The sequence below is a fragment of the Carassius gibelio genome, chromosome B10 (assembly GCF_023724105.1).
Source record: "Carassius gibelio isolate Cgi1373 ecotype wild population from Czech Republic chromosome B10, carGib1.2-hapl.c, whole genome shotgun sequence".
Classification (NCBI taxonomy): Eukaryota; Metazoa; Chordata; class Actinopteri; order Cypriniformes; family Cyprinidae; genus Carassius; species Carassius gibelio.
The window spans coordinates 18,280,875-18,303,068 of record NC_068405.1 but is presented as its reverse complement, the minus strand read 5'-3'; the positions used below and the strand labels follow the sequence as shown (position 1 = coordinate 18,303,068).

At 39.1% G+C, this 22,194-nt stretch overlaps 1 protein-coding gene across 11 annotated transcripts in view; it reads right to left on the bottom strand.

Annotated features, from left to right (window-relative positions):
- nbeaa (neurobeachin a) overlaps positions 1–22,194 on the bottom strand; it is a 113,491-nt gene that overhangs the window by 7,893 nt on the left and 83,404 nt on the right. For 2 of the 11 annotated variants that reach the window (XM_052567454.1, XM_052567456.1), the window contains exons 15-41: positions 22,117–22,179; positions 21,618–21,715; positions 20,952–21,044; positions 19,732–19,840; positions 18,895–18,976; positions 18,647–18,770; positions 17,079–17,271; positions 15,720–16,739; positions 14,829–15,046; positions 14,417–14,570; positions 14,011–14,034; positions 12,285–12,465; positions 11,456–11,580; positions 11,174–11,281; positions 10,924–11,092; positions 9,597–10,074; positions 7,487–7,641; positions 7,090–7,216; positions 6,441–6,560; positions 4,934–5,067; positions 3,615–3,676; positions 2,068–2,132; positions 1,813–1,921; positions 1,539–1,705; positions 1,308–1,432; positions 968–1,114; positions 19–155 (exon numbers count right to left, since the gene is read on the bottom strand). In XM_052567454.1, coding sequence (XP_052423414.1) covers positions 19–155; positions 968–1,114; positions 1,308–1,432; positions 1,539–1,705; positions 1,813–1,921; positions 2,068–2,132; positions 3,615–3,676; positions 4,934–5,067; positions 6,441–6,560; positions 7,090–7,216; positions 7,487–7,641; positions 9,597–10,074; positions 10,924–11,092; positions 11,174–11,281; positions 11,456–11,580; positions 12,285–12,465; positions 14,011–14,034; positions 14,417–14,570; positions 14,829–15,046; positions 15,720–16,739; positions 17,079–17,271; positions 18,647–18,770; positions 18,895–18,976; positions 19,732–19,840; positions 20,952–21,044; positions 21,618–21,715; positions 22,117–22,179 — 4,587 coding nt within the window. Of the gene's footprint in view, positions 1–18; positions 156–967; positions 1,115–1,307; positions 1,433–1,538; positions 1,706–1,812; positions 1,922–2,067; positions 2,133–3,614; positions 3,677–4,933; positions 5,068–6,440; positions 6,561–7,089; positions 7,217–7,486; positions 7,642–9,596; positions 10,075–10,923; positions 11,093–11,173; positions 11,282–11,455; positions 11,581–12,284; positions 12,466–13,117; positions 13,202–14,010; positions 14,035–14,416; positions 14,571–14,828; positions 15,047–15,719; positions 16,740–17,078; positions 17,272–18,646; positions 18,771–18,894; positions 18,977–19,731; positions 19,841–20,951; positions 21,045–21,617; positions 21,716–22,116; positions 22,180–22,194 lie in introns of all 11 variants that reach the window. The other 9 variants (XM_052567460.1, XM_052567461.1, XM_052567457.1 and 6 more) reach the window with 7 other exon arrangements.

The window sequence follows — 22,194 nt, the reverse complement described above, 5'->3', positions numbered from 1 at the left end:
CAGTGACACACACAGTACCTTTGAATCAATCTTTTTGAATGTTGGATCATCCTCATCCACCTCGAAATAGATCTCTGTTGTGGTGATCGACAACGTGCCTCTGGCAACAATCACAGGAGCAACGAGCTGGGCGGCGGTGCTCAAAACCACCGGACCTGAAGGAAACCATGCCACAGAATGAGACACTTTTTCATTTTAAAGTCCTGAGTCCTGGATTAGTCCAGTGATTATGGTTAGATTTTCCAATTACTTGGGATTTCAAGGCCAGTTTTGGAAAATGACATATTCTTTTTGAAAAATGTAACATTTAATACATTTAAAATCTACATCGTCTGAACATCCATTATCAGTCCCTAAAAATGATCATTTTAGTGATGCCATCAGCTGTTATCAGAAGGTTACTTGACTAAGGCTCAGTGATTTATCATGTTTTTGTCTCAAAGAGGTGGTTTGCCAACAAAAAACTCAAATCTGAGGAAATAACAAGCTTATTAGTTTAATTAAATAATGATTAAATAGCCACAGTATGTTAAATACAGTAAGTGGCTCATTATGATAATTAATAAGCGGATACTTTGATAAGCCTTAAATTAGTTCATTTAGTCATCAGATGTAGCGCTTAAGCTCATAATCACACTCTTGTGCGGATTCGGCTGAGATTTGCATCAAAAGGCAGAAGGGATAGATCTTGTTCTGGGCTAAAACACTAATTAGCATACGCTTTTACTGAAGGACCAAACTTGCCTCTCGAGATAAATACCCTCGGACGAAAAGCCACTGGGAATAAAGTACAGTTGCATTCATTAGCACATGCATAAAAAATTCATCAAAGAATCACCACAAAAATGGTTCCTGCATAAGCTGCTAGAGCGGCGCTGTTGTGCGGGCTGGCATTTAAAACTAATTGGTTTAATAGTGCCATGGCACCCTTACAATGGGATCTGAGGAGGCTGCTTGTAAATAATACCTGCAAGGTTGTCGATCTCTTTCTCCTGTAGCAGACTGACGGCGTCATCATCTCCTTCCAGCATCAGCTCCGTCTCAGGGTTCTGATTGACCACCGAATGACTACGGAATGACTTCTTTGACTTCATGCCCTCTTCTTCCTCAGGGCCTGCCCATACAAATATAAATAAATAAATAATTACAATAAAATAAAAAATAAATAACACACGCACACATACAAATTTTTCTTTTTTTTTTTGGGATATGCATAATGTATGGAAACACATCAGTTTAATATGATATCTGAGCCATATTTGGGCACTGTAAATTATACTGAGGTGTATGGATGTGTGGTGGCTGACCGTATTCCTCCAGAGATTTGAGAGCCACGTCTGAGTGGGTGGAGCCAAAGGCATTGCGTACAAATCTCCGCCTCCTGCGCAAATCATCCTCCCAGTAGTCCAAACGCCAGAAATCATGCAGCTGACTGAGGTGGGAAATAAACAGAGAGAGCAAAGAGTTGACGAATGGCCAGAAAACAAGAAACAGAATTCCAACAGCAAAGGTTAACTATAGACTGTGAGTTTGTGAACCTCTGAGACATGGTTCCCCACGCTCCGTGCTTATTGGTCAAAATGTTGAGGATCTTCTGTTTCAGTTGGTTTGCGGTCACGTGATCTCTGTGCTTGGCCGCACTGATGAGGTGATCACACATCTTTTCCTCTTCTCTCCTGTCTGCAGCGTACTGGGCACAGTTGGACTATGAAAAGATAGAGCAAAGGAAATTATCTTCCCATCATACCTTACGCATGATAAGAATTTAAACTGTGAACCCATGACACAAGTGATCCACACCGGCTGACCGACCTCAAACTCAGCATGTTTGTGCACATCTTCTGCTCTCTGCCTGTTGAGGATGAACTCAGCCTCATTGGCGACACGGACAATGTGATCCTTCATGGCGTGACACAGAAGCCTGAGCATAGCGAAATATGTTAATGACATGAAAAGTTTGCATTATAACAATGTCCACTTTCTCCTTTCTATCTAGTGCACCAGATCTTTATAAAAATCATAACATAAATCCAGTCAAGAAGGAATTTTTATGAGTACACAACATACCTCCCCTCATTAATAAGTTCGATGAATGCAAGTCCTGCGTTCTTTTGTATGGAGTTCTGCCACTCCTGAAACCACACATAACCACCATTATGGAATGTACCAATCAAAATGTTTTAATGCGCCAAAGGCAAATGCATCAATGAAATGATTTGACATGTATTTGCAAGGTGTTTAAATAATAGTACTGTGTATATTTATGATGCACTTTATATAGAAACACACACGCACACACACATATACATATAAATATGAAAAAAATTCTTAAATATATGCATGCATCTGTGTGTATTTATATATACATAATGAATATACACCGTACACATACATACAAACACAAACTTTTATTTTGGATGCGATTAATCACGATTAATCAGTTGACCGCCCTATGATAAAAACAATGTTTGTGTCTTTTTTGAGTGTGGATGATTTATGCTCTTGATGTGGTTGCTGAAGAGTTGCACAGATGATCTTCCCTGATTGGCTCTTTGCCACATAAGCGAGAGTGACTATTGAGTAAGAGAGGCAGAATGCACTTAGCATCCACTGCAGATGCTTCTAGAAGGACACATCACAGGCAGCTCCCATTACCCTCTGCTTCCTGCCAATCAATATTTAGGGTACGGTTTCGTCCCCTGAGCCACTAATGGAGGGCCTGGAGCTTCAGTAATACTATATGTGCTGATGGAGCGATGACGGGAAATAGAGGAGGGAGGGGAAAGGAAGATGAGAGGGCATCAAACACTGGATGGGCCACTGCTACACCCCAAAGCTCCTAATCCTGCTGAGATGCGGTAGTCTGAAATCTCGATCATCCAGAAGAGTTCAAAGAGGTCCACTAGGGTTCCTTGTATAAGATACTGACATCCAGATGGAATTGTATGATAATTCTGTTTTGAAATGTTTGATTAGTGGTGAGAAAAGTACATTTCTCCTCGTGTGGATTGAAAGCAAAGCATATTTTAGCGCAGAGTGATGGATTTTCAATGGAGTGTCTTAAAGGTAAGTGGAAATTATTTATCTCTAAACACTAAAAGCCTTCAGATCATTCTACATAAAGACTGTGAAAAACAACAGGAATACTTTCGGAATGTGAATATGTGAAGTTGAGTGGCATTATTGGAAGCAAAAAACACATTACTGTAGCCTTTAAACAGTTGAGCATAGTGCTAGCAAAGGTCTTGGGTTTGAGAATGCATGAACTGATAAAATGTGAATGTATTTTGCTTTGGAAGTTCAGAAGTATGCGGTGATACTTTGATACCCGCACTGGCTTCAGCGTAATGTAGGGTGGGTCTGAAATCAGATCTGGTTTAGGTCAAGCACAAAGCTTCAAAAAAGGCTGAAAAAAGACTGATGAAATGTTGCCACGCTGCAGCACTGTGACCTTTTCCAAGATTTGAAGCTGTTTGAATGCAGTTTATTCACTATTTATGAAACCTAAAATATGAATGTAACTTGTGCGGTGATGGAAAATATTGAAACTTCGAAATAAAGTCAATGCAAGTTATTCAAAATAAATGATTAGAGAATAAAGAGAGAAATCTCACCTGTGAGCACAAGAGCATCACAAGCTCCACAACCGATGTGCTGGACTTCATACAAACTAAGCCTGTGGCAGTGCATTGACAGAAAAACAGATTTTAGCATGCGCATGTCTAAAAGCTGAATATAAACCTCAGTGGGTTTCAAAAGACTGACAACACTAGTGAAAATGTTCGCAATCTTAAATACGAACTTTCCTTTAGTGCATTTCCAAGTTTAAATTGCATTTGAAATCCCGGATATTCAGGACTTTTGGACTCCACTGTACATGTGTGTAACATAAAATTACCAAAAGTAAATAGCTCAAAACATTCTTTTCTAATGTACACACAGTTCAGCTGTATTTTAAAACAGACAAACATTAAACTGTGAGGAGGTCAAGACAAGGTGAGAGCACAGACATTAAAGCCTGACAGGACAACAGGGAGGGGAGGGAGAGGACTTCATGAAGAGGGCGAAGAAGAGAGGAAGGAAATATAAGGAGACAAAAGACAGTGGTGGGACAAGAAGCAAACGTGATTCACTCTAGATCTGGATCTTCAGATTTAGGTTTCCTTTGATTTCTGATGAAATGAAGAGAGGATGTGCTCTCAGGACTCAACAATAAAGATTGTCTGATAGGCTGGGCCCAGTCTGAGCAAGTTCTGGGCCAACTGATGGAACTGTCATTTTCCATACCATTACTGCACATTTAAAATGTTTCATAAAATATATTTCATATATATATATATATATATATATATATATATATATATATGTGTGTGTGTGTGTGTGTGTGTGTGTACACATTTAAACAAAACTAAAAATGTATTTTTATGCAAATCAATTTAATTTAACTAGAATAAATCACAAAATGTCTTGCATACCATTGTAATAACTGCATAACAGCCGTATATCTGTAAATATATTATTATTATTTATTTATTACATTTTCATTCTTTATGCATATTTTAATAAAACATTTATTTGTGTTGTGAGGCCAATGAAAATAATAGCTTTGCATAAATATATGACTAGGCATAAGGGGGGATCAATCCTTATTGTTGAAAAGGTTTTTTTTTTTTTTTTTTTTTTTGACATCCTTAGGTATCTATTAAATCACTTCTTCAAAGTTTAGCATGCAATTCTTCCCTTAGTCCCTTCGGGTGTATTTTTTTTTAACATCCTTACATCCTAAACAGTTCTGTTATTCTCATACCTGCTCTGGGTCCATGCACTCGCACAATTGTGTGTGTATGAGGCAGCCAGTGGACACACACACAGCAGACAGTGAGGGACTCCACAGAGACACCAGGTAGAGAAGAAAAGGAGCACTATACAGCACCTGTACCTTCTATGAGCAACTCCTGCCCATGACTGCCCAGCAGCGTCCGCGAAAGGAAGGGGGCGAAATCCACAAAGATCTCCCTCAACAGGGGGGCCACTTTCTCTAAGGCCCGCTCCAATTTAGTCGTGATACTACGGGAGGAAAATGAAAGACAGGCATACAGAGAAATACTCCAGTTAGCTCCAAAATACAGAGACCAGTTTAAAAATCACACTTGCTTTAGTTCACACAGCTTGTTAGTATGTGACAAAGTCTATGGCGTTACTTCTGGGTTAAAGCCAACCTACAGGAATTCAACCACAGGGAGGCAGAAAGAGCAAATGCTTAACGCTTAATCACCCTGTTATACTGCACACATCACCCTTAAGTGCCACTGCGCTTAGCTACAAAATGAGTTAACCTGCGCTAAGACTACAACTTCAGCGCCAGGGATGCAAATGAAGACAGAGTGTGAAAGGATAGAAATCAAAAATAAAGGTCTGAGGACATTCAGTTTGGTGCAAATAAGGAATGACTTGAAATGATTAATGACAATGTCTCTACTGAAATGGCAAGCTTGCAGGGTTGATTCTGTCAAGTTATTGGCAAACATTACTGTTGATTAGGAATGCATATGCTTTTTATGGTCTATCAATGTGTTTGTTAGGCATTTTGCAGCATTTCAGTTACAAACACTAGCTCAAAACACTGAGACCGAATCTTAACCAGGTGTGATGCAAAGACTGGAAATTACAGCCAATCAGAGCATATTTGATATCTACGCTGCATTCACATCACATTTGCATTTTAAGTCTGCAGCTAGTAAAAAGCTAGTTCACTTTGCTGAAATTGTCATGTCATGTAAAAACAACCAAAAGGGCAGAGGCTTCATCGGTTATTATCAATAAATATGATGTGAAGTCAGCATACAAATACAAATACGATTTTACAGTGGGCAGGGCTACCCAAAATACTGCAATGGAAAAAGAAACCACTTAAACTAAAATTATAAAAAAATATTATTTTGGTAACTAAAATAAAGCTACAATTACTACAACTAAAATAATAAAGTGAAATAGAAATACACATAAAAAAAACAACAACCAATAAAAATGACACAAATAGCTAAAAAAAAAAATAGACAACAAAAACAAACATTAACAAATTAACATACAAATTAAAATTAATACAAAAAGTTAATGTGTTAAAGCAACGCTGGCACACTTGTTTGAAAAAAATGAATTGAACAAATTAAAATCAGAGACATGATTTTTATTCTTGAACATTTATGGCGTCATACCTGGTTTGGACAAAGTAAATAATGAGAAAAAGAGACAGAATCAAATCTAGCGGAACAGTTGCAAATCAAAGCAGCAGCGGTGGTGAAGCTGGCCAGCTTGAAAACTCACAACCACCAGGAAAAAGAGGCAGAAAAAGAGAGAAAACAAAAAGACAGAGAGAAAGAAGGGAAGGGAACGTTAAGCTGGTAGCACTGGGTAAGGGGGGCCAGTTCAAGCTTCCTTGCCTAAGAAACTGTCCTGCATCTCTGGGGGCTGTTTGGAATCCTGTCAGCGAACTAAAGGATTTGAGTTCAGGAGGCGTCAGCCTGGTTCGCAGTGGACACTGGTCCACTTCACAAAAGGCACTGCAATACAAATGGGCACAAACAGACAGTAATGACTGTACAGGCATTCATTGCAGCTCTTAGTCTAAAGTGTGATGTAATCCCCGTGTGTTGATCTGTGCCAAATCAAAGGATGATTGAGCCGCAAAGCTTCCGTGTCGTACATGCAAAGACACAAAAATGAAGAAAATCAATTCTGTTGCATTCAAATTAGAACAGATGTACCCAACCATGTTTGGCAGGAAATACACTTCAGATTATCAGTACCTCAAAGTGCATCTTTAAAAATGCACAGAGACCTCAGTATGTGTCTGTGAGGGAATCTGTGGCTGTGCTTACAAAGATTCACAGATAGGGAAGTGTGGAGAGGAGACAGATGTAAAGTGACGAAACTAATGGATCATGGGAATCATAGAAACAAGTAAGACTGCCATAAGAAAAAAAGAGGATGAGCACAGGAAGTGCGAATGCATGATTTAAGGTTTAAGCATGTTGGTAACTGGATAAAGTGAGGAAGAGCATGAGTGTGTGTTTGTGTGTGTGTGTGTACCTCATGTTTTCCACTGTGTCTTCAGGCATAGGTGCAACGGTTTGCACCGCTGGGAGGTTTTTACTTGTGGCACCGTTCACGAAACTTGATGAAGAGGAGGATGAGGAAGAGGCGGAGTCAGTGGCACCTGTGAGACATAATGGATGAGATGGATTAAGCACCAGGAAAGCTGACTATCCTAAAGAAAAAAGGTTTGTTTATAGCGCTGCAAAGGATGCTTAAATGTCTAAAACGGTCACTACGTTTAGAAAAGTGTCTAGACTTATGAAAGCCAATGACAAGCCTAAACGTGAAAAAATCATTAAAGAGAGGCGCAGGAATCAAATGCATATATAGAACAACAAAATGTATATGCTCATGACACTGTGGTATGATAGAAATATTCAAGGCGACTCGCCTGTTGTGTTGATCATGCTTTTAGGTGTTGCTGTGGCAGCAGCAAAGATATTGGGCGTACTTCCTGAAGAGGGCACTCCACTGGTGGTGGGTGTTCCTACTGTGTTCACAGCCAGGCTTCCTGGAGGGGGCTTCTTAACAGGCACCACCACACTCCTGAGTGTGTACACACACACGTGCACACACAAACACACAAAATTCAAAGTACGAAAATTATTTAATTATAATAATATTTAAATGTATATATTATTAATATTAACAATACAATGAATGTACATAGACTACTGTTCAAAAGTATGGTGTCACTAAAACATTGTAAATGTTTTTGAAAGAAGTGTTTTATACTCAAGGCTGCATTTATTTGATAATAAATACAGTAAAAACAGAGTTATTGTGAAATATTATAACGATTTAAAATAACAGTTTCTGTTAGAGTATATTTTCAAATATAATTTATTGCTGTGATTTCAAAGCTGAAATTTCAGCATCATCTCTCCAGTCTTCAGTGTGACATCATCCTTCAAAAATCTTTCTAATATGCTGATTTGGTGCAAAATAAATCTCTTATTAATTTATACTATGAATTTTAAATATTGTGCTGCCTAATATTTTTTTGCAAACTATTAAAACATTTTTTTTTTCAGGATTTTTTAATGAATAAAAATGAGTAAAACACTTTGGTAACATTTATAAAAGAAAAATAAATATAAAAAGGAGTCCAACCATTTCAGCCCACCCCCGTAGTGAAAAAGAAGAGGATGATAAAATATTCACCTGCCCTGATTAATTATTTACATTCAAGAAGCCTGTCAATGATTAACAGCATAACCTTATGTATAATTTATTCATCAGGTTTTCTTAATTGGGAAGAACAAAGAGGATTGATGTTCAGAGGGGCTTTAGTTTGTATTGTAGAGCATCAGTGGATCCCACACACTAAGCCAGTCAGTGTCTTGAGCCCTGAGCACACTATTGCACAGAGCTATAATATTACACATTTCTGCAGACGCCTGTGCAGTAATGAGGAGCTAGACACATTCAAAATTATGGGAAGGTCTTGTGCTTGTGTGTTTAATTAAGGTGTTCTTTACTTCATCTGTTCTCAAAAAGTCTTGACAGACCACATGTAAGTGTAACTGCATATTTATTGTTTTAATTATGATTTATTGGTTTAATCGCTCTGTGTATCAAAATCCATTTTAAGACAGACAGCAAAAGTGCATGAAAAAAACCTGTTCCAGGCAGCATAATATATTACACACACACACGCACACACACACACACACACACACACACACACACACACACACACACACACACACACACACACACACACACACACACACACACATATATATATATATATAAATATATATATTAAACTATATTACATTATATTAGATTAGATTACATAGATTTTTTTTTAATGAAATCAAAATTATTTTGACATTGATTGTTTTTTTAGAGAAGCATATCATTATTTATTAACCTCAGTGTATTGTGAGTCTGTACTAAAAGGTTTATATTATTAAATGTTAGCCTATGTGAAATATGTCAATTTTTTTATGAAATATTAAAATATTATATTATAAATAGTGCTGTCAAATGATTAATCACGATTAATCACATCCAAAATAAACGGCTTTTTTTTTTTTACATAATATATGTATGCGTACGGTGTATATTTATAATGTATATATAAAAAGACACACATGCATGAATATACAGTATTTAAGAAAAATATGTTTATACATTTAAAATATTTATATCTAATATCAATTTTCTTAATATACATATATACATGGGAATATTTTCTACATTTTATACTGTATGTGTGTGTATTTATATATACATAATAAATATACACAGTACACACACATATATTATGAAAAAAAAAACTTTTATTTTGGATGTGATTAATCGTTTTACAGAACTAATTATAAATTACTATATTATAGCTTGAATTGTTCAGCTTTCTGGGTCTTGGGTTTAATACTTTTAATTATTTTAACAACTATTTTAATAATATTGCCTGTTAATAAAGGATGGTCTGAAACATACATGAAAGGCAAGCATAACATCTCCTGTGCTATCTGATGTGCTAGACACACCTGTCAAATGAGTGGAACTGCATGGGCAGCATGGCAGCAGCTTCCCTCTTCAGGGCAGGGTCAGGGTGGTAGGGCTGGGGCTCAGGACCTGCCTCCGCCCCCTCCACCGGTGCTGCCACTAAACTCTTCAGGATCTCCTTCACATTGATTCCCTTGTTGGCCTGGCTGATGCTGGAGATCGACGCAGCTGGTTTGAGAACCTCCACGCCAGGAGGCGACTCCAGCAGGGACTCGCGGGACTTCCTCACCTCTGACGACAGTGTGCACAGCAACTCGCTCATGGCATCCGGGCCTCCAGAGCTCCCACCCAATCCGCTGGAGTCTGCGCCCAGCTCGGAGCCATTGAGAGCACTGGTGACCTGCTCGTCCCCGATGCCAGAGTCAGTGTGAGGCAGTGATCCCTCCAGGGGAAGATCGTCCAGAGGGCTGGCAGCTTGGCGGTCTCCACGTACACCATCCGAGAAGGAGGATGGGTTTTCTGAAATTGGCACACATAAATTAGTGGTCAAATGTTTTGAATAATCATGTTTTTGAAATAAGCCTGTTGTGTTCACCAATTCTGCATTTATTTGACTAAAAATGCGGTAAAAAAAGTATAATTTAAAACATCTGTTATATATTTTAACATTTATTCATGCAATAACAAAATAGATTTTTTTTTAGCATCATTACTTCATTACATCATTACTTGTCTTCAGTGTCACATGATCCTTCAGGAAATATAGTTTTTGAAATTAATTTATATAATCTTATATATAAAAGCTGATTATATAAGCTTTAAGTTAATGTATGGTTTGTTTCCAATAGGACAATATTTGGCCGAGATAAAACTATTTGAAAAACTGGAATCTGAGGGTGCAAAACAATCAAAATATTGAGGATATGCCTTTAAAGTTGTCCAAATGAAGTTCTCAGCAATGCATATTACTAATCAAAAATTAAGTTCTGATATATTTACTGTAGGCAGGTCCCAAAATATCTTCATGAAACATACGAGTAAGAGATAAGAGCAGAGATTCAGTCCTTACAGAAGCATTTCAGAGCTGCTTCGCTAATAGAGTTCTTTCCACCTGAGTATTAATTCAATAATGCACTCAGATAAAGCTTTGCAATAATGCCTTGCACACTTAAGTTGATGAAATCCTTCCTGCGGGGAGTAACTGGATGACTATATACAGTAGCAGAGATAATCAGAGCCAGTTAAGAAATGTTGACTGCGTTTAAACACTTAGCATTTGTGGGGTGATTAAGTGGTAAACGACTAAAGAAACACATCTATTGAGTATAATCAAGATCACATGCTCATAATAAAACTTCAGATGTTCACCTGTGCTGGTGGGTGAATTAATCTCATGTCGGATGCTTCTCCCTGATAGGCTGCTGGACCTGCCGATCTCCCGTTGTGGCTCCAGGATGTCCCGGTATTTGGACACCATAAGGACAGAGATGAAGTAGACCACAGCCAGAGCGAGGAACTGAGCCTGTTTACTGTCATCCTGTTGAACACGGAGTACGGTTAACAGTCATTATAGTCGTGTTTACATACACGCTTTGCTCCAGGTAAGTGAGTGTCTCACCACGTCTCTGAAAACCACAGCTCGGAGACGATTGATGTCCACGTCCTGCAGCAGTCTGTCTGGGTCTTTGATGGGAGAAAGGTTACGTGGGACGTTCTGTATGACGGTCTGCGGCAGAGAGGATGAGAGAATCATACATCAAATTGCGTAATATACGTTTTTATAGTTAAAATATATTGCCTTTTGTTCTGTTTCTGATGTGATTTCAGAGACTCTTTAGTATGTGTTTGTGTGCATACGTGTCTGCTCTCTTGCGTTCGTGCAGGTGTGTGAGTGTCTCACCTTGCTGGCGGACGCTGCAGTCTGTAGGTTCTCCTGGGTCTTGCTGATTGGCAGCGAGGTTTTGCTGCCTCGGTCTCTCTGCCTCTGCCTGCATTCCAGACAGTTCCTCACTGCTACACAACATACTGAGAAGAGGCAAACAGCTTTACTAGAACGTCTGGCTTTATATTCACATCACAGCACACACACACACAGCTACACTGCCGTTCAAAAGTGCGTTGGTAAGATTTTTTTAATGTTAATGAAAAAAAAGTCTCTTATGCTCATCAAACTGCATTTATTTGATAAAAAATACAATAATACAGTAAAATAGTAAATATTTGCCTGTGATGGCAAAGCTGATTTTTCAGAAATCATTCTAATATGAACCTAACATTGTTCATTGATTTTTATGGAAATGGTGATAACATGTTTTCATGATTCTCTGGTGAACAGAAAGAAAATGTATTTAATGCTTCCTTCCTGAATATTAATATACATTTCTTTTTTATATAATATAAAAAAGTCCTTTTGAACGGTAGTGTACATACATAGTCGCATACATAGTAGTTTCCTGGTTGTTCAAACCCCTTTTAAAAGGTGAAATGTGTATTTTATTAATGTCTAAATACTTTCTTCTATCCCATATTAACAATGGGGAGAGAAGCGAGTGAATTGAAGAGTGTAAACACTGGGGGTCTTGTTTGTTTAATTGTCCTCACATATTTACTTCTTTTTAACCGCTACTTCACCAATGTACAAAAACCTTATATATTTAGTCGAAGAACATACAGTGTACCAAAAATGACATATTTGAAATATTTAGATGGGTAAGATAGGTCACACATACCTAATCGTAGACACTGGCGCATTAGTCCTCCTGACGACATGTTCTTTTCAGCCTCAATCTCGCTGAAATTGAGAGAACTGGCAAACACGAGCACATCCACCATGGCCATCAGCCGGCTCAGAAACGTGACAGCCGTTTCTGACGACATGCCCTGGGTCGCTTCCACATTCTCGAGCTCCGTCTGAGAGGACACACAGACACAGAACCAAAATCCAGAAGTTCAGAAATATATCCTTTATAAAGAAAACACACACTGAGTGATGCTCACATCTGTACAGGATTATACTACTGACAATGTGCTGACAAACAAACAGATGTGTGATAGCAGCAAATCAATAATGCCAGGCCAACTTCACATGAAACATGCCTCCCAGAAACATTTAGTTATGTGCTCAGAAAACCTCACACCACTAGAAGGAAGTGTGTTCAAACCAGTGTGACACCTATTTGAGTGTGAACAGGCAGTGCCATGTGCGCTTAATCTTTGCGGTGGTCAGGAAACACGTCACCATTTTGCAACATCAATATCAAAAGTTCAACATAATAACATGGTGTATTACAAAGAACAAACCTTTTTGCAAAGCAAAAGAAAACACTGCAGAGTCTTTCAAGCAGAGGCAAATATGCTTTTAAAATCTTTTTAAAACCTCTTCTGAAAAATATGGGGTGATGGAGATATGAACACCTATTTTAAAACCCACAGCTGTGTGCTGAAAAAAACATGATGTTGAAAACTGGGAACATGCTTGTTGCTTGGAGACGTAATAGTGGTGAATAAGAGGTCACGCAGAGGTGCATTGTGGGTATGTATAGGGGCGATAGCTCGGACCCACCTCTGCCCCTGTGCCAGAGCTTCCTGGCAGGCTATTAACTTCATTGCTTTTTGTCCCTTTCTGTGAGCAAGAACCTCCTCGTGTCTTTATGGCCAACACAGAGGGGAACAAATGAAGTTGACATTTAATAAAGACCCTTATAAATGGACCAATATAGCCGGGGGGTCATCATAGCACCATGGTGTGTGCTTATTTATTTAATACAATTTAATATCAGTATCTGTTTTTGAAGGCTTTCCATGAATTACAAACGATTATGATTATGAAGATACTTCATCAGATACGGTCACTTAAACAGATCATATAACAGAATAATACTGGTAAGTTTGCACTTTAATACAGTACATCCACAATCTCACATTTAAAGGTGCACTCAGTTTGTTCTACTAATTAAAACAGTTCTATACATCAAGGGAAAAAAATACTTTTGAAAATATATTTGAAATCATGTTGACTTTTTAAATGGGGAAGGCTGCCTTTTTAAAATCATACGATCGGTCAGATACTACTCACTACTTACTGGACACTTTAGCATAAATAAATTAATCATGACTGACCTCAGATATCACATTTTTATAAGAACCTAAAAACTTTTAAAAGATGCATTTATAATTCCTCTATACCAAATCCAAGACAGATGGAATATTGGTCAGTTTAACATGAACATGAGTTACTGAGTGCAACTTTGAGTGCAATTCATATAGCATAAATCTTTGGGTAAATAAACTGAATGAATGTACACATAGTCTGAGGCTAAAAAAAGACATAAAAGATGGAAATGATCTGAAATGAACAGTACATTTTGATCTATGGAATTAATGGCATTAAAATGCAACATAAAAAAATAAACAAGACTATGAATGTTAGAGAAGAATAAATAAATTGGAACTTACAGGGTTTGCACTAACCTTAGAACTCTGGACATGCAAAAGAAACCAAAAAAGAGAGAAACAGGGAAGGGAAAGAAGGATTTAGAAGCAATACAGACAACAAAAGGATACAAAAGCCCAGAAAAGCTGCTTAATAAACAATAAAGTCAGTCAGAGAAAATTTCCGAAAAAGCTGTAAGCATGTTTGCCAGAAATAAAAAAGGTTAGATTGCAGGTAAAATGTCAAAGAACACAGGAGAAGAAAGCGGAAAAATTAGTTGACTGTGTTCATGTTTAAGATCTCAGGGTAAAAGCGCAGACAGAGCATGAAATTTGACATTGTCAACAGAAAAAACCCAGCCACTAAAAGTGGTTTAAATTCAATGTACTGATGTGTATATCCACTAGGGGCCGCTCAAGTGCCACTTACAGATGGGGAGGTGGCAGCAGAGAGCAGAGGAAGGATCCCGCCACACGCTATAATGATGTTATCAACCATCTGAGAAATGAGGTGGATGGTGTTGTGGACAAATATAATGTTCTCGTTACTGTTTACGAAGTCCATGACCGATTTCGTAGAGTGGCTGAGAGAAAGAGAGAACAAAAGAAGATAGCAGTGAAGCAAGACAATGTAAAAGCATATAATATGTTCATCTTTTCAGAGTTTTACTGTAAAGTAACACAAAAGAGGTTAACAGAGAAACAGAGTTTAACATCCTGGTTGCTTCTAAAACAACCAATCTGATTTTACAGAGAGGGCAATGAGTAGAGTCGGGGATCAGGGGGTCACAAAAGATGTTCCAGGACAACACAAGACGTTCAGCTGGTAAGAACTCTCATACCTCCTCCACATGTGAACGTCACTCTCCAGAGCGAACAACAGGTCAGTGAGAAGGCGCTGATGCATGGGTGACCATTTGAATTCTGGGATACGGAACATGGTAGTGCGAGGGCCGGGGCTAAACTGCCGCCGCTGTTCTTCTGTCATCGGCATGCCCCGGAAGCCCAGATCCACACGGAGGTCCCTCTCCATCTGACCCGACATACGACCATGAAGAGCCTGCAGGAAAGCAAAAAGATTTGATTGCTTGTTAGTTCATTACAGCATTCATTTGTTTATTTAAATGTCCTGGTTCTAAACGAGACTGAGAATGAACCAATTCTGAAATGTAGAAAAGTGATTGCAATCGTTTTTTACAATTTCGGTTGGTTTCATTACATTGTAAGGTTTCAGAAAACTGATGAGAAAAGTCATATGGACAACTTTACTCATTTTTGGAGCTTAACAGCATCTGCCCCATTCTCTTTCATCCATGGAAAAGGATGTAAACAGGAAGCTGGTTGCTAGTCACTGGCAGGTGAGCATGATGTTATTGTTTGCACGGTCATCAAGATATGCAAAGCGAATGTAGGCAGCCACGCCATTGTTTTAAAAAAGTCTCCATTTTGGCTCGTTAACACTGAAACACAATCCTGGAGTCTCCAAACTAAAACATGCTATTCATCGTTTTAAAAGTATCAGTCGAAAATGCTGGAGTAGTGTAAATGACAGGTGTAACCATATCAAAAGTTATGCATTTTAAAACGAAAGTGCACTAGTGTAAACGTAGCCTAAGTCATACAGGTTTTGCACAACATGAGGATACTGTAAGTCAACATTTCTGAGAGTTACCATCAGTGGGCAAATGCAACCAATGATAAATCAAATCAAAGACATAATGAGTGATCCGCACCTGTGTGGTGGCTGTAGTCTGAATCTTCTTCATTTCTTTGTCCTTTCCATCGTCGGATCTCTCTGTGTCTGAAGTGGTGCTGGCTGCATCACCTCCGCTCTTTCCTGCCCTGGCCTCCCCAGCCTCCTGCTCCAAACACTCTGCTGTCCTGGCTGCAGCTTGGGCCTCGGCTTCTGCCAGTGTGCTGATGTCTGCCAAGGAGCTCTGCAACTTAAACCCATCATCTTCTGTAAGACCACTTGGGGTTTGAACCAGGTCTGAACCACAAGAAGTCATGTGGGCTAGCAGGCTGAGGTCGTCACTGGCGCTTGAAGTGTGTGGAGCTGCTGGACAAGGGGGCTGTTCAGGGCTGGGCAGCACCAGGGGCTCCGGCGACGCCAATGAGGGAAGCAGCTTCTCATCCACCTTGGGGAACAGGAAGCCATTGTTGCTGGGAACGCTGTCCTTTTCATCTGCAAGTGTGATTAGAGGACCCATGTTCCCATCATCTTCAGTTAAACCCACCACAGCGCTTTCCTCCTCTTTGGGGACAAGTCTCCCATTGAGCTTGTGAACTGCTGCACAGTAGGCGCTGTCCAACAGCGAGTCTACTTCCACCAAGGGACCATTCTGCATGCCACCTCCTCCTCCAAGAACCTCCGGGGACAGATCCAGATCATCTAATTTAACCTCTGTAGCCTCCACCTTCTCAGCTTTGATGTCTACCAGCAAGTCATGAACTTCCACACGAACCCCCGCGGCCGACCGTTCGGCTTCGCCCTCTGGACCTTTGGTCTCTGCCAGCAGGTTCCGAGAGTCTGCATTTTCTCCATAGTCTGCCTCGCTCTCTGGTGTCTGCGTCTGAGACGTGTCATCGATCTCGCGGATCTCCAGGTTTCCGTTGACAGTGGTGGGTTGGGCAGAAAGGCCGGAAATTGTGCTGACAGACCCTTTCTTTCCTTTCTTGATGTTCTCTTCCTCTTGTCGTTGGTACTCCTCGTACATCTTTGCCAAGTACTCTTTGTGTGCCTCGTAGGTCACCTAAAGAGGTGGGTAGCAGTGTTGAGAGTCTAACTTGGGTGTTGGTCTACTTTCCATGCAAATTTGTATTTTATCATCTCCACCATTAGATGGATTCAATTGGATCATTGCAACATTTATCCAATTAGAGAGAAAAAAAGACTTAACAGTGATTAACTAAATCAAATGCTATTGCTGTTAGCATGACCAAAAGACAAGGCCAAAGAGTGGAGATGGTAAAAATAACAACCGTTTCATTCATCACTGACATAAGAAATGCATTAAAACCATTAAACGTGATATTACGAAACTAAGTATATCAAGAAAAGCGCTAAGAGCTGCAGATCGGCTTGCTCTAACCTTGGAGTGGGCAATGGAGAGTGTGTCCACCCACACGCGCCAGCCTCCCCACTCATACTTGATGGCATGGTAAAGCAGGATACGGAATATGTTGTAGACCATTTCAGTGATCTTCTGCTCCTCTGGGTTCTTTGGGTTAATGTAGCCCAGAGAGAACATCCAGTCCTGCCACACTGAGCACTGCAGCAGACACCTACACACATTACAATGACACCATGATGCCAATTTAGACAGAATGGACTAATTATTCACTCAAACAGAATGTTTACTGATGGAAAAGCTCTGGGGCTAAATTTTACACCACCTGTTTTAAACAGTGACTCGAAAAGATACTGAAATGTGCATACTCATTTCCTCTATTTTTGCATCTAATGCTCATTTAAAGTTGATCTTCCAAAACCCAATAACTTTAATAACACTGTTGCATGTAATCTTTTGAACACTTGAAAAACAAATATCCATGTCTATTTTTTGTAACATTAATGTTGTGATTTTATTTTGTATTTCTATTTTTTTTATATCGTGCAAAATGCTCAAACTGTAGTAAGCTATATTATAGTCGTATGACCTAATTATTATCCCATGTTTAATTCGTTCTAGTATAGGAAACCTAAAAAACGTTACTCACCATAATCAGAACTAAATCAAATCTAAACTTAGAGAATCACTCTGTAAACAAAGGCTGAACGTATCAGAACCACATAAAAACAAACAGCCTACGCAAAATACTAAAGAGGGAGCGCTTTATGATTGCTGGAACTTGCTGGAAATACTCCTTCACTCTTGTCATCTTAGATTCCAGACACGTTTGCTCACTTCAGAATGCCGGGCTTGTTATGGAATACAAAAAACAAGCAGTCCCACTTCACCACTGCTAAAATATGCATTGTGATTTTGGTATGCAGTTGTAACCATGGCAGCAGCTGACTGAGTGGGCTTGGGTGCATGGTGCGCCATGGGCTTGTTTAGGATAGAAATGGGCAGATACACGCACACTCAATGTACCTAAATCTTACTAATGAGCAAATCTAAAAGTCTAACCTGAGTCCAACAGGTTACAGACAGGCTTAGCCTCCGCAGGAGCCCACGAAACAGAACAATGCAGAGAGAATGCCACTTCAAATCTGCATTCCTCCATGCATTAATTATGACGCTAATTGATTTAATAGGAGGGAGCGTCTACCCCACTGAGAGGGGGACGCTAAATGCTTCTGATGTCTGCGTACAGCATTACTGGAGCATCTGCATATGTCTGGATTTCTGTGGGCATGTTTGTATGTAAGATGGGATTTGTCAAACTGTAAAATTACTTTCTCTGTTTATCTATAAATATTAGGGTTTGTCTGTATGCATGTCAGGTGTTTTCTCATAAAAGGTTAGAGAGGAAATACCTTTTTGCTCAACAGTAAAAAGCTATGAATTGCTTAGGAATTTACCTATTGATATTCTAAGGTAAATTGTTTTCTATTGGCCATAACATGAAAAAAGTGTTTATGTATATTAAATGGGAAAAGAATTTACCTAAACACAGATTTAGTATTCACCACTAGTGTGTACAAACGGCTTACCGTCTGTTCTCTCTGCTGTTGCTGAAGAGTTTGATCATGTCGGACAGGAAGAGGCGTCGTACTTCCATCAGCTCGGCGCTGGGGGAGGAACTTTTAAGCAGCGTCGCCACAACCTTCAGAATCACTGAGAAAGTCGAAAAGAAAGAGAGAGAAATGGAAAAAGGAAGGCGAGCTTAGATTTCGATCCAGTGTGTGTTGAAACTGATCTGGTTAAATAACTAGAAATGAAACGAACAACACACACTTACTTGGGTTTTGGATCTTGACTGTAGAATCGGGTTCTGGGTGAGGCTTGTGCACCACCTGAGTGCAAACCTGTTCTGTCAAAATCTACATGAGACAAAATTCAGTTCGATTAGACCAGAAATCAGTTTTCTGTATATGTTATTCAAATAAACTTAATCGACCTTCTTATAAATATATTAAAAATAAGGTTTCAGGAAGAACACTTTCTATGACGCCTTAAAAATGTGTAATAAAAATACATACAAATATAAATAATTCATATTTTTGCTAACACATTATTTTATATATTCTATTCTATTTTAAAACAACATATCCTGAATTACCTGGAACTTGGATGTTAAAATTGTTAATAAACATCAGTGTTTACCATAAAGCTGTTTCAGACTCTTTTCATGCTTTTTACTCTTGGTAAAATCACTACATGCATAGCCTCTTGTTGCTCATTGTTTTAATAACTGTGGCAATACATATTTATGAATAGATTTAAATGATTACAATGGTTATACTAAGGCATCATAATTTATTAAAATGCACTTAAGTTTATTTTTCCCCCTCATTCTAAACTCGTTTTACACAAAGACATGAATTAGTCTTGTTATTGGATGATTCTGCTTCTAGTAAAAATGGATCATGGTAGTTATTATGATATATAGAATTTCTATAATGGCACCGGTAACTGAAAATGTTTGCTTCGTTTTGCGAGATTCTCCATTTATGACAGCTGCCATATCCCTAAGAGCAAAACATACTGTGTGGACCTTTAGAAATACCTTTATAATGGATTACTGTATATACAGAAAGTGTTAACCTAGAACCGTTGTGTGCAGACAAGTGTATACCTCATAGAGTGTGTTGTAGGTGGTGATGGTCACAGTGCTGGTGTGCATCATTAGTCGCTCTCCGAGCAACGTGAAGAGGCTGTGTGTGTGCATGATCTCCACCTTCCTCCTGTACACAGACACACACACACAGAGCACAGGGGGAAGTGAGATAAGAGGCGCACGTGTCATGTTGTTTGCGGTGACACTGACAGTGCAAAGGCAGGTATAAACTCACTCACTGGTTCAATTTTACCCCACAGCCTTCCACACCATTAAGATCAATGAGGAGATGCATGCTACTGGCACACTGATGTGATTAGAAGTGACACCGCACTCCTCAAGGGCGCGCACACACACACACACACACACACAGCTGTCAGTGGCCCTCTTACAGCCTTTTCGGAGACATCAGTGATCCCGAGCACATCAGTCAGGAGGAGGTGGCGTGACAGCACAAAGATGCGTATGACAAATTCATATGCAAAACACTGATACACACAGTTATGCAAGTGTGTGTGTCTAACATAAATCTACCTTAATTTCCAAAATTTCTGTAATAATGGAAATATGACATTTGGGTTAGACTTTATTTAAAGGTGTCCTTGTTACAGTTTAATTATATTATGTTAATTAACTACATGTACTTACAATATGGTTAGGTTTAGGATTAGGGTTACTTGCATGTAATTATGCATAATGTAGTGTTATTATAATAGTTAGCACATGCAACGTGTAACAAGGACACATTACATTTTAGAAATTGATGCTTTCTTCTTTATTTCATTCTTTCTTTCTCATTTATTTAACCCTTTATGCACTTACATTTTTGGCTCTGCCTTGCCGGACACATGAACTGTCAGAACAATTACTCCAGCAGTATCCCATGTGTTTAACACTACCTTTCAGACAGCTACAGAGCACTCATTCTCTAAACGTGCTTGCTGAAAGGGCAGGTGCACGCAGCCGGGCCATTTCTGTCCATGCTGTAGCTTTTGAACTCCTGTTGTAATCAACCATGCAGTACTTTTTCAACTGTGTGGTAATCAAAGGGCCGATTTTAATTAAAAAAGTATGCACTGCATAAACTCAAGAAATTGAAATGATGAAACTTAACATGACAATTACCCACACAGTAGGTATGATCCAGGCAAGGTTTCTTTGCGTGCCAACATACCAAATTCAACTTTGCATGCTCATATACAAGTCTTCACACAAATGTTTTGATTATTAACACTCACTTGTGTCCAAGATGTTTCAGGAAGTAGCCGAGAACTTTAAGAGCTTGGACTCGTATACTCTCGCTTTTGGAAGCCAGGAGCTTGTAGATGACTCTGAAAAGTAACAGAGATTCATTAATTGTGGGAAATGTGGTTACATGATTGAATAACCGCAGATTTGCATTCTGTGTTTGCACTTTGAGAAATCTAGATTGGTTTTCTACTCACCCTCGTATAATTTTAAACCTTTTTTCATTTTTATCACAAAATAAAATTGTTTCAGTTTTTATTGACTTCCATTGCATTTTTTTTGTCCATACAATGCAAGTCTATGGGATTGATTACCAACATTCTTCAAAATGTCTTCTACTGAAGAAAAATGTAATTCGGAACAACATACGGTTGACAGAATTTTCATTTTTGGATTGACTTTTCTTCCAACTATAGAAGAATTACGAGAACAATCTTGATTACATATTTGAATCGACTGACAGCCCTAGTAATAAAATACCATAAAGATACCCAGAGGGTGTGAATCCATGGGGAGGGCAGTTCAAACAAGCACTTAAGTCGCTTGCGATGGGTTGTGAAGCGAGAGGGAATGTGATTGATGCAGCTGTGACAGCCCAAATCTATTTCAGTTACATAACCGAACTACGCAGGAGCTGTTTGTTCCCGAGGCCTCACCGTATTCCATTCCTCTGGTCGAAGGCAGGGATCATGGAGGCAGGGTGCTCGGACATGAGCGCAACCAAGAGCTGGAGCACATCATGGATGTTTTCATCCTACAGGAGAGAAAAATGAACAAACAGACATTGAACCGCACAACGGTAGACTGTAATGATCCACCAGATACCCTTAAAATGTCTGGGTGTTATATAACCCTGCGCTTAACTAGCAGTTTTCAGGATTCATTTGGTGTTTTCAATCAAATGGGTGCAGTGATGGTGCATTACTGCAATTTCATGGGACTCAATCAAAGCATTAATGCAGCTTTCAGGATCATACTAGAGCCTTCCTGATGGACTCAAATACTTCTGCAATTCTGACACCTCTGAGTGAAATATTTCAGCCTTCCAGACAGATTTAAGCAGCTTGTTTTTTATTAAGAACACGGAACAAAGTTTCTTTAATACAAGCTAAAGAATATTAGACCACAACACCTCCGTTTATTGATAATTGTTACCTCATGCATGGTTAGCAGGTAGTTTAATATGCTCTGCAACTCATCTTCCTTCACTCCTCGGTCCTAAAAGGAAAAGGA